Source organism: Ictidomys tridecemlineatus, chromosome 1, assembly GCF_052094955.1.
Source record: "Ictidomys tridecemlineatus isolate mIctTri1 chromosome 1, mIctTri1.hap1, whole genome shotgun sequence".
NCBI classification, from domain to species: domain Eukaryota; kingdom Metazoa; phylum Chordata; class Mammalia; order Rodentia; family Sciuridae; genus Ictidomys; species Ictidomys tridecemlineatus.
This window is the reverse complement of record NC_135477.1, coordinates 232500490-232512821: the sequence shown is the minus strand read 5'-3', so window position 1 is coordinate 232512821 and position 12332 is coordinate 232500490. Positions and strand designations below refer to the sequence as shown.

Here is a 12332-nt window from a genome sequence, read left to right as displayed (position 1 = left end):
CATTTTTAAATTACACTTTTCATCTTGAATATGTGAATTTATTTTCAAAGATTTCACGAATATATCTTGAGAGCACATATTACTGATTGACTTGAAAGTTAAATAAAGCCTATAGGATATTAACATAGTACATGATATTCAGTAAGGACTATTGATAAAATAATAAAATGCAGAAATTATAGTTAATATTAAAATTTGTAAATGATATCTAACTATAATAACATGTTGCTATAAGTGATTATTATCACTTAATTTAAGACCAGACTAAATTGTATATATTTAAGTATTCTGAAAAATAATCAAATTGCCTGATATTATACATAATATTTATTTTTATTCAAAATAGAGATTATATTCCTGAATATTTGATTTAAAATATTTACCTTCTAGTAATGTTTTGCTACCTAAAACTTGGTTTTGAGAAAAATGTTTCACAGCTTGGGAAATGTAGGAAAGAAATTATTTTAACCTTCTTCCAATTTTTTCCTTCAAAATGCTGGCATCAAGCCAGTGACCGCTCTAACTTTTATCAAAGGGATTATTAATATTTTGTGACAATCTCAAATGATAGAATATAATCTAAATTAAGCACAGTTGTAAAATATGGCAATCTGAGAAAATAGCTTTCCTGTCACATGCAACCAACCATGCATGCAATATTCAAGGAGAAAAAGAGATGAAAGAGAAGAGTGGGGGAATAGTATATATATGATTTTTTTCTTTAACAAGATGTATAATATGTCCTAGCACACTAACGTTAGTTGCTCCTGAACATTGCAAGCAGTCTTTGTTCTCCTTTGGTTTTCCTTAGCATATCTCAGGGGAAAGTGTGGGCTTTTGTGAAATGGATTTCTACTTTCTTAAATAGAAAGTGAAACATTTCCAGATGATAAATAGCTTTGGGTCTGTTACCCAGGCAGGGGAGTTCTCTACTCACACTGGACTGTTTAAAAGAAATTCCTAACCTTGTAAGTGATAATCATGTTGCTCAATTTGCAACAATCAAGCCAGGAAGAACAAATGAGTCCTCTCATGAGAGCAGAATCCCACAGAATGTCAAATATTCTTGGGCATTCAGTGACTTTGGGAAGAAAGAAATTTGCATTATAGCATTACTCAGTCAGAGTTATAGATCATCTTCAGGTCTGGTCTTCTTTTGTCTACAGACAACACTGTAATCACAATCTAATGGGTTTTTATCTAATCCAATAACCAATGTGATGTTCCTTAGAGAAGAATAAGTATTAATATGAAACGAAACAACTACACAAAAGGAAACATTAGTATTTTACAGGCTTACCAATAAGAGATAGCAAAAATCATTTGTTTTCTGTTATAAAAGTATTTCAGTCAAAGAAATTCACTTTAAAAAATATTTTGGACAGTTTGTCTGGGTTAATCCTGCTTTTAAATAAAACATGTACAATATTACTTCAGATCTCAAGCATTGCCTACTGAACCCTATGCTTAAGTCATTCTATATTCATTTTAAACTAATAATAAGTATGACCACTTGTATGCAATTATTACAAGAAAATTTCCTGAAGGAATCCTGTACAAGGAATTTTTCCTTTACCTTTTAATGTATGTGTGTAGAAATGGCTGTAAGAACACTCTCTTTTGTTCATGCTACCACTGAGCTATATCTCTAGCCCCAAAGGTGTCCGTTTCTGGTTACAAAGCTCTCCCGATTATGTAGAGCAGAATTAAAAAAAAAAAAGATATTTGGATAGAGATATGGGGAATATTGAATAAGTAATGGTTATTAAAAGATAATAAGTAATTTCATTAATTTTCTTAAATGATTTAATAGCATTTTGATTGTGTAAGGTAAAGCTTTATTTTAAAAAATCAATGTTTAAGAGTGTATAGTGAACTATTATATTTTCATTTTCTTCATTTTCTTCTAAAATGTCCACATATAAGAACAAAGCAAATACAACACAATGTTAATATTTGTTTACTCTAGATGGTAAGAATATAGGTTATCATTCTATCATTCTTTCCGTTTTTCATAGTTTTTAAATTTTGTTCCACATAATTTTGTTAAAGTAAAATGGTGTACTGCCCACAAATATTTAACTCCTTTCCTGAGATCATCAGTAATTTGTAGTATAAGAACAAGAGTTCCAACCCATGATTTTGGTGGGAATGGCATAAGAAAGGCTAACTAATTTCTGTAAAATGACAAATAGGTAAGGGACTGGTAACTGGTCAAAGAAGCTCAGGGATGCTAGATGCAAGAGTTTACATTAAGAGAGCTCCAGCAAAGTAGAGGCTACTTTGAAAAAAAAAAAAAAAAAGTCTTACAATTGTCAGCTATTATGGGCAAAAGGAATAAAGCCTGCCAGGGAAAATACAGATATTGACTGGTGTTATATATACAAATTTTTTCTCACCTGTATGAAATAATAAAGGCAGGTATAAATGATCAGAGCATGAGCAATACAGAAACTATAATTTAAAAAAGAAATTATTCTTCAGATAATCTGGGTTTAGATTAGTACTGGCACAACACTATGGTTAAAATACCTTCACCATGTATCTGAAGTTCAGAGCAATGATTGGTACTCTTCGCATTAATACTAGGTCAAAATTATCATGAAAACATTTAACTCACAAATCCACAACTACAAATTATATTATGTATCTTTTAAATGAACAGAAAACTAAGAGACTTAGAGTCATCAGATATTTGAGGAATGCCAGAAATGTGATTAGCAAATATTCAGATTTCAAAACTGTAAATAAGTGTTTAAAGAACTGATCATTCAGGTAAAGTACGAAAAGTGAGAGTTCTCAAAAATGTGGGGGGAAAAAATTTCTGCAAGATAATGATATAATTTTTTAAAATGGGAACACACTCAAAGTGAAAGAAAGAAGTCTCGGGATATGTCTTTGGCTTATGTGAGTACTGAATTTGAACATGAGAAAAGATACCAATAAATTATTCTAATATAAAAGCATTTTTAAAGAAATAGACAAAAAACAAAGAAAATGAATAATGCAAGTGAAATGTAAATGATATAGGGAAGATGCATGATTTCTAATATTGAACATACAAATTCTAGGTAAATAAAAGTGAAAACACGATAAGGAATAATAAGGAAAATAATCATAGGAGGAAATTTCTAAATGTTGAAAAAATACATTTTTAACTGAAAATTTTACAAGTGCATATCATATGGAAAAATACACATAAACTTAACCTGGAGAAAAATATTGAAAATTTTCAAAAAATACATACTTGGATATGATATTCTAAATAATTAAAATACCAAGATTTTAAAAAATATAAATAAATCAAAAAATTTGATAAATAAGTAAATTAATTAAAATAAATAGAAAAAAATTCTCATTATCTATAACATGAAACATTATGTCTTATTTCCTAGAAATCAATGAATATACAAGAAAACATAATAATGCTTTCAAATGTATGAAGAGATTTACAACCTAGAAATATGTACCCAGACAATAATTAATTATACATGACTGCAAAATAAAGGTACTTTCTGATATGCAAAAACTCCAGTCACAGAAACATTCTTAAGACATTATATGATATTGTATGCTGGCAAACAAAAGAATGAACCAAATTAGAAGAAAACATAAGATGCAAGATCTGTTTCTAAATTAGAAGATTCATAAAGAAAACTTCCAGGCTGACAATTGTGCAGCTTCTCTTATTTGGATATGGAAAGTTTAGGCCTTCTTATGGAAGGTATGTAATGACAAGGATATTGATGTTGGCCTGAGATACAGAATGAGATTAAGGGTATGAAAAAAATAAAATAATGTAAACAAATGAACAAAGATGATAAAATAGAAAAAAATCCATATTTAAAATGAAAACAGAAATCACCTAAGAATTGCATATTATCCAATGGTGAAACAAAAATATTTACATTATGCAATTGTTATAAAATAGTGTTAGGATTTAAAAAATATTTTAGCATCAATTTACAGAATAACCTTGGAAAATTTGTGTATCAGTAAATGTCCTCTAGAATAGTAGAAATAATCAGATTATTAGATACACACATGGATATAGATAAATATAAATGTAGACATTGATATAGATTTGTGAAGAGATTGCTGATAAGAAATCAACTTCGTCATTATGGAAGCTGTCTAGTATTAAGACATATAATCAGCAAGCTGGGACCCAGAAAAGTTAATTTTGTGTTCCCAGTATAAATATAGGAAGCCCCAAGACCCAAGAAGAGCTAATAATTCAGTTTAAGTTCAAAGCAAAAGATTTCTTTAACAACTGGGAACATAGCTCAGTTGTTAGAGTACTTGTTTCACATGTACAAGTCCCTGAGTTCAATTCCCAGCATTGCATTAAAATAAATAAATAAAGTAATAAAAAAGAATATTTTTAAAAAGATGTGGCAGTGTCCCAATTCTAAAACAATCGGGCAGCAGAGTTCCTTCTTATTCACAAAACTGTTAGCCTTTTGGTTCCAGTCAGGCCATAAATTGATTGGTTATGGTTCACTCACATGAGAAAGGACAATCTATTTTTTTCACTCTATTGAGATAACCCAAATGTTAATCTCTTTCAAAAACTCCCTTGCAGACACACCCAGAATAATATTTGACCAAATCTTTAGGAATCTCATGGACCAATCAGTGGACACATACAATTAGCCATCAGGGGTTGCTTAATGGGATTTATATTTTGTCTCTGTTAAACAGAGCTCTCTGTCTGCTTCTTTATCAAGTCCTAAACTGCTTTCCTTAGCAGCACTCATGATGTTCTGCCTCCTAAGGGGCTCAAAGCAATGAAATCCCTTGGACTATGGCCTAAGGCCTCTGAAACAGTGAAAACCAAATAACTCTTCTTCCTGTACGTTGTTCTTCTAAGGTCTTTTGCTCATGGCAAAAAAAGCTGATCTATGTAATAGGTAAAGAAATTAACAATGAATGTTCCCCACTTCATGTTTATTTCCATAATTTCATATAATTTAGCCTAAGAAAACATAAAAAAAACTCCCTCAAAATATTATGCTAATCACAACCTCAGAGACTATGACCATAGGAAAAGAGGTAAAATGAACTCTTAGGAAAGTTAAGACAGGGATGAATGAATGGGATTTGGAAAACAAGGAACACTTTACAAACTGGCAGCCATTTTAAAGAGCACAGAAATTAAAATTTTAAACAATATTTCAAAGGCTGCAACAAGATTAAAATATTTTTTGGTAAAATTCCTTGAAAAAAATGCTGCTTATTAGCTTTCCATTTTTATCCTCACCTCACAACGTTTTTGATTACCTCATAAGAGCCTAACTTTAACTGTCCAGCATTGTTATTTCCATCTCCCTCTAGGAAATATTCCTAATTCTACGTCTTAGGGTCTGCATAATGATGCATAATTAAACGTTAAATTGTTACAGATATCAGTAAGCTGGTAATTCAATGACATTTCTCTCACAGGTATGTCTACTGCACTAATGTAAAATGCATATTTTTTACATATGGATTAATAAAAAGCATTTGTTAAAAACACAATTATTGGTTTTCACACAAATACTATCATTTTAAAATCAATGGTTTTTTTCCTCCTAGCACACCCCATGCTCGCTTCATGCCTGGTAAACATTCTCCTGTCCTGGTAAATGGAAAATGAAAACAAAATCACTGCTGGACATGGTGATACAAAAGCATTTTCCATTTTATGTGCACTTTTCAACCCATATAAAATAAGAATAAACTCCATTTTTTGCAGCAAAATATAATCAGAGAGATGCTAGTAAACATTTAACTTTAGATTAGCTTTCTCAAAACTTTTGAGCACAGAAATTGAAGATTTGCTCACACTCTGAAGCTAGTCCTCAGTGTCTTTTTTTAAGCCTCTCTTGGCATCTCATTTTCACGCACCATCTGAGATGACTTGGAACACATCAGAAAATAACACCACCACTTCCACAAAGCAACTGCCTGGACAGTGTCTATTTCCACATCCATCATTTATGGAACTCTGTTTCTGGGAGAAATTTTATTTTAAGTGTCAATACTAAAAAATGGTATTATTGGACTTGGCTGCTTCAGTCAGTAAATGTAGTCGGCACCTACTCAGCAACAGCTTATTTTTATTACTTGGAAGAGGACACATTTCTGACAGTTATTTTTAAATTGTCATAAAGGAAAATAAATTTAATTTTGGTAGAGGTATCAGCATGCTGTATGTGTAGCTTGAAGTGACTGTAAAATGATGCATGCCCCATGATTTTATTTTTACAGTTAACACCACCCAAAAATGAGGCAAAGCATGTGAATCCTTCTACCCCAGCCCTCTTTATGCAAATGAGATTATGAAATAGCTTCACAGTGTAGGCTCAGCCTAAATTCCATTATTGAAAGGCTTGGGATAGCAGTTCTATCTATGGAGATCAATTTCTGAATCTTATTTTTCAACATCTCCCAGGATTCATAAAAATGATCATAGTTTTGGTCTTGATATTTGCCTTTTTATTTCAGAAATAAACAGAAGAAAACATACACATACACACACTCACCATATTGTTTATGAAAGAGTGGATGATGTTCATTATAGCATTCAAATTCACCAAATGAATATAAGGCAGTTACTTGAAAAAAAAATTGAAGAATTTCAAATGATATGAAAAAATAATTATAAAATACTATTGAAATATGTCAACTCAGTTTTTTGTCAAGTGTTCATATATATTCAGAGAAATATATATGTATAAATTATAGCAAATGTATATTTGCATGTATTTTTATCCTTTTCATCTGTATATTTATATTCCATATAGCTGGAAAATATAGATAAAACAAGCTATTTGTAGGTGAGAGATGATAGATATTTTCATCTTAATTTATTCCATTTTCTATTTAAAATATTTTATAATTCAACTAAATAAACTTTTATATTATTCAATGTGAGAGCATTATTATTTATCTCACATCAGAATTGATAATAGAAAAATAACTACACTTTATACTAGTCACACATGTTCTTGAGTCAATCAGCACTGAGTAACTAATTTTGAATATTGCCTGTCAATTCAGCATAACACCTGTGATCTGCATTAAGGTTTTATCACATATTCAATTCCTGTAAAAATTGTAATCTTTCAAGGGTTTTACATTCAACAAGTTCATTTGCAACTCAAAGATTTAATGTATTTTCAGGTATTTCTTATAAAGCTATAATCTCTATAAAACACATTTTTTAAATTAGAAGGAAAAGGTAGAAGATTGAGAATCAGCAGGTGAATCTAATTTCAATATTGGATAGGAATGAAAACACATTTTTGTTTTTATTATGACATTTTCAAAAGAACAATTTTGATTTTAGTTAAATGATTTTTTTTTTTAATTTTTACTTTGGTGTGTGGGGGCAACTCAGAGTACTTTGCAAAAACCAACTTGGAATTTTCACTCAGTTCTCAAAATATCACCACATATTCTTTGAACCATTGGCATAATGGATCCAGTTTATAGAATCATTTGTATTGCATTGAGCTTTTGCCTGTCTTGTATCTTTAAATTTGAAAGCTAAAGAAATACCCACTGTATTGAATATCTTAAATAATACGGCTGAAATTTGTGAATTGAAATTCCTAAGTTCAAAGAATGATTAACTGCAGCTTGATTTTATGCTTGGAATTTCCCATGCTTCATAGCATTTCTAAAATATTAGGAGGGAAAAAAATTCCTCCTACAATCTATAGCAATTTTCGTCATACTTATGTAAAATGTAGAAACTTAAATATCAAATTCTATACCCTCTAATTGTTGCCTTAGTCTTTTAACTATGTCCCTTAACTCTTGAAGAGAAGAATCACAGAGTTCAAGTGACTTCAAGGACCAAATCTTGGTAATCCCATAGAAAAGATTTTAACTATGTTGCACAGAGTAATGGAGAATAAGCATGCAAGGGATTGGTACGGAGCTGACCTTCCCATGAGAGAATAGGGTAGCTATTAAAGAGTCCGGGTTTTTTAAGGGAACTGAATCCCTTTCATCTTACCTCAATTTTTAATACTCCATTAAGTGGTTTGTTACCCCTTGTAGAGACCTCAGTAAATCTTTGTGTGGATCCTGATGGTCACAAGGTGGCTGTAACCTATTTTTGGTGATGACCTTTCACAGCAGGAGAGTTGTGAGGACCTGGTTTCAAGAGATCTTGAAACAATAGTTGCCTTAAGGTATTCCAATTAACTGTCTGGAGTGTTTGGAAATGCCAATTCCCATTTTGCTGATGCTCACCTGCTTTGATAAAGTTTTCTGTTATCCCCAGTCCTGTGATTTATGGACTCTCTTTGATGTGTATGTCTGATGTCCTATTTCTACCAACTTACGCATGCCTGAATCCTAACACAATCAGGTATAAATCCTTATCCTTATGCTCATACACAAATATATTTTCAGAGCAAGTTTTGAAGTAAATACAAATTCTAAAATGAATAAATTCATGTTAATAACATTAATTTGAAGGATAGCCTTTTACTGAACCTAAACCACAATGTCAAGCTTGAAAGCTAAGATGTAGCCAATGTTGAACTTACATTTAATTGGCATTTCTAATTTGTTTCTAATACTAACTCACAGAAAGACTAATTGCATTGAATATATGTTTATGTAATTACAAATATTTTAAATCTCTTTTTGTGCTGCAATGTTAACAAACACAAAAGTCATTTTTTACCAAAGTTTTGCCAGAGAGCAGCACCTGAATGCAGATTGTAAGGCACATGGTTATGAGCACTCTAAAAGTTCAAAGTTTTTTCTTTAAGTGATCTGTTGAGAGCATTAAACTCTCAAATATAAAGTCTTGGATACTGAAATCAGAAAACTAGACAATCCTGAATGAAAATAGTCTAAAACATTTTAGGTCAGCATCTGAATGAAAGAAATATAGATGATATCATTTATAAGAATATAAATTATTATGTAAAATAATTATACATTTATTTATATTAATCATAAGAATATGCATTAGCAATCTGTAATATGTAATATTTTAAATAAGCTGTAAAATGTAATATTTTAAGGTGATATTTGTTGTATGTATATACTTATTCTTACATAATTTATGTTTCTCCAAATATATATTGAGCTTCCACTTATTCTTGGACTCCAGTTTGAGCAATGCTGACCATATACCTGTGATAATTTCCCTTCTCTTTGATTCTCTCCCTTTTGGATTTCATGTGCATCTTATTCCATGCTACAATACAGTGAACTAATAATGTGTTGAAATTTAAAAGAAATTAACTGAATTTAAATTTGTTTGAATTACAATCAACAAATATTCTATATGTATAATGAATTAGAAGAAACTTATCTGTTAATCTGAAAAAATAACCACGGATGCTATCAATAGTTTGGTTAATATTGGATAATTCATACAATCTTGACTGGTTAAAATGAGATAATCTACCACATATAACTGAAAGATCATACCTTTCTTTTCCAAAGAAAAAGGCTCAGTGTTTTCTGAGATGTTTCTTAACTCATCTCTTTCTATTTTTGGTCATTAATTTCTACCCTTAGCTCATGTGGAAGACTTACAACTTGGTATTTATCAGCTTACTTGTTTTCATATGATCATTTAACCTAAAACAATAACTATGCTTAAGATTTGTGAATAGTTTCTGATGAAAATTTTATTCCTAAAGAGATACAAAGGAACTCAACAAATGTTCAAAATCAGAATCAGTTACACTTACACTAGGTTTGGAGTGTGCTTCTGATCTTCAAAATGCATTAAAAAATAGAATGAACTGAAAGTAAAATCAATGAAAGGACGAATTTGTTGTCCATCTATGAACTAAGGCAAGGAACTCAAATGTGTAATTAGAATATCAAGGATCTATCTATCTATCTATCTATCTATCTATCTATCTATCTATCTACATAGGTTTTCACAGCACATTTTTTTTTTCAAATTGTGACTCTTTAATAATGGCAAAATTTTTAATGGTATCCCTTTCTTCTCTCCTCTCTTTCCTTGTCTTCCCCCACCCCAAAGCTTCATTCTGACTTGGACAAGGGAGAGGGTACTGTTAAATACACCCTCTCAGGAGATGGTGCCGGGACCGTTTTTACCATTGATGAAACCACAGGCGACATTCATGCAATAAGGAGCCTGGATAGAGAAGAAAAACCTTTCTATACCCTTCGTGCACAGGCTGTAGACATAGAGACCAGGAAGCCTTTGGAGCCTGAATCAGAATTCATCATCAAAGTGCAGGATATTAATGACAATGAGCCAAAGTTTTTGGATGGACCTTATGTTGCTAGTGTTCCAGAAATGTCTCCTGTGGGTAAGTAGGCACGTGAATACTTTTTCAGATGCTAAAGAACCTCTCCAACATTCACATATTCAGGTTGATAGTATTTGTAACCCCCAAATTACTCTTCAACAGTAGAGGATGAATTTATTTTTACTTATTTTCTCAGCATTTTCTGTTTAGTTTTTTTTTTTTTGCTCCTTATGAAGATAGCAATTAGAATATATAACATTATTCCATGTTTTTTCATATGTTGGTGTACCTGACCTCATAACACCCCCTTATATTTGAAGTATAAAAATTATTTGTATTGAAATTGATTATACTTACCAATTCTAGACACCAACTGACTGCTGAATATAACTATCTTATATCACCAAATACCAGAGAGAAATTATGTCTCAAGTATGCAAAACTTAACCAAAGTGTGTATTGAGTCTCATCTTAAAGAGTTCAGAAAAGTTGTGTTTTACATTATTTGTAGTATTGATAGAGATCCAAGAATGGTAAGATCATTTATTTTGTGTATATAAGTATTCCATATTATTTACACTACAAAACAACTAAGCAAATGATAATGTGATTTCATTATTAGAATAAATCTAGAATTTTACTATGGTGACATAATTCTTAATACTCCATATTTAATATAAATTCATATTTCCAAATCAAAGACTTTACAAACTCATATATATATATATATAATATTAATTAAGTAGATAATTCTAACCTTAATGGAAATTTTTAATTAAAATTCTTACTCCTCAGTCACTACTGCCAATTCTTCTTGTATTCTAGTTCCTATCACTTCTAGTTCCAATCACAAGCATTCACAAAACATTTTTTTTTCAGTTTCTGAATGTTTAAAATTTTTATAATCAAAAAGAAGATCGAGAAAAAAAGAAAAGAGACAAAGTTTCCATTTAATATTCCTGATTAAAGAAATTATCTTTTGGAACTTCCTATCACATTTGGAAGATAAAGCTATTGTTTGCACATAGGTTAAACTTGAAACTTGTATTGAGCCATTGCTAATATTTCCTAATGTCTCAAAGGGCTACCACTCCCCTACAACCCACTCAGGACATGCAGTGAAGATTGCACACACTGCCTTAGGGCAGAAACAAGTTAGTGGCTGTAGAACTTGTCACATATATTTACAACAAATGCACTTGAAATTGTATGTATGACCTTATCAGGCATTCAGAGACCATATTCTCTCCTTTACCTAAGAAATCAAAGGAAAAGCTGCAGATCTCATTCATTTTCAGGTACATTTTGAGTTGTCCATTTTCTGCAGTGTTATGATTGCTGGAGATTTAGAAATGCAATAGTGAAGAAGCATGCTGTATTAGAAAATAATCTCAGGAAATGAAGTGAACTATTTTATTAATTGTGTCTTTATTTTACAGAGGGGAGAAAAGTAGGGGTAATATACTTTGAGACAAAGGCTTTTAAGAAGGCAGAGCTATTCAGTGGATAAGTAGTTTAACCCAGCCACTTTGTATAAATTAGAAATATCGACATGAGTTTGGAATGCTAAGTGACTCTATTACTAAAACAACATCCTTAATGCAAACACACGCATCTTGTTACAGTATTAGAAATTTTGTCTCATTAGATAAACAATTATGTCTTTTGTTGATTAGGATAAAGTATAGGGCTGAAAAAGCTGAAGCCCTGATTTAGAAAATTTGTAGCTAGTGCCTGAGAGAGAAATCAATGTGAATTATAAAGAGCAAGGTAGGTAAGTGAGAAAGCAAAGTGAATGCAGCTTTTGCAATTTGGGGGTTTGACACCATATACTATGAGATCATGAGAAATTGGAAAGGTCTGTAGAAAATGAGGCTCTGTGAAGTGTGCTGTCCTGTGCCATTACTGAAATTTCGATTGGTTACTCAAGAGACTCCAGTAAAATCTTAACTTGGTTTGCAACACATCCCTCCCCACCCCATGGTAGTAGGGATGGACCCAGGGTCTTCCTCGCCTACACAAGTAAGCCCTTTACCTCTGAGCTGCACCCCCAGCCATTTTCACTTTATTGTAAGAGAAGTTCTC

The 12332-nt window shown here is 31.3% G+C and overlaps 1 protein-coding gene across 4 annotated transcripts in view; it reads left to right on the top strand.

Moving 5' to 3' along the window:
• Cdh12 (cadherin 12) overlaps positions 1-12332 on the top strand; it is a 939290-nt gene that overhangs the window by 740320 nt on the left and 186638 nt on the right. For all 4 annotated transcript variants that reach the window (XM_078016895.1, XM_078016900.1, XM_021720037.3 and 1 more), the window contains exon 5: positions 10013-10307. In XM_078016895.1, the coding sequence (XP_077873021.1) occupies positions 10013-10307 (295 nt within the window). The remainder of the gene's footprint in view (positions 1-10012; positions 10308-12332) is intronic.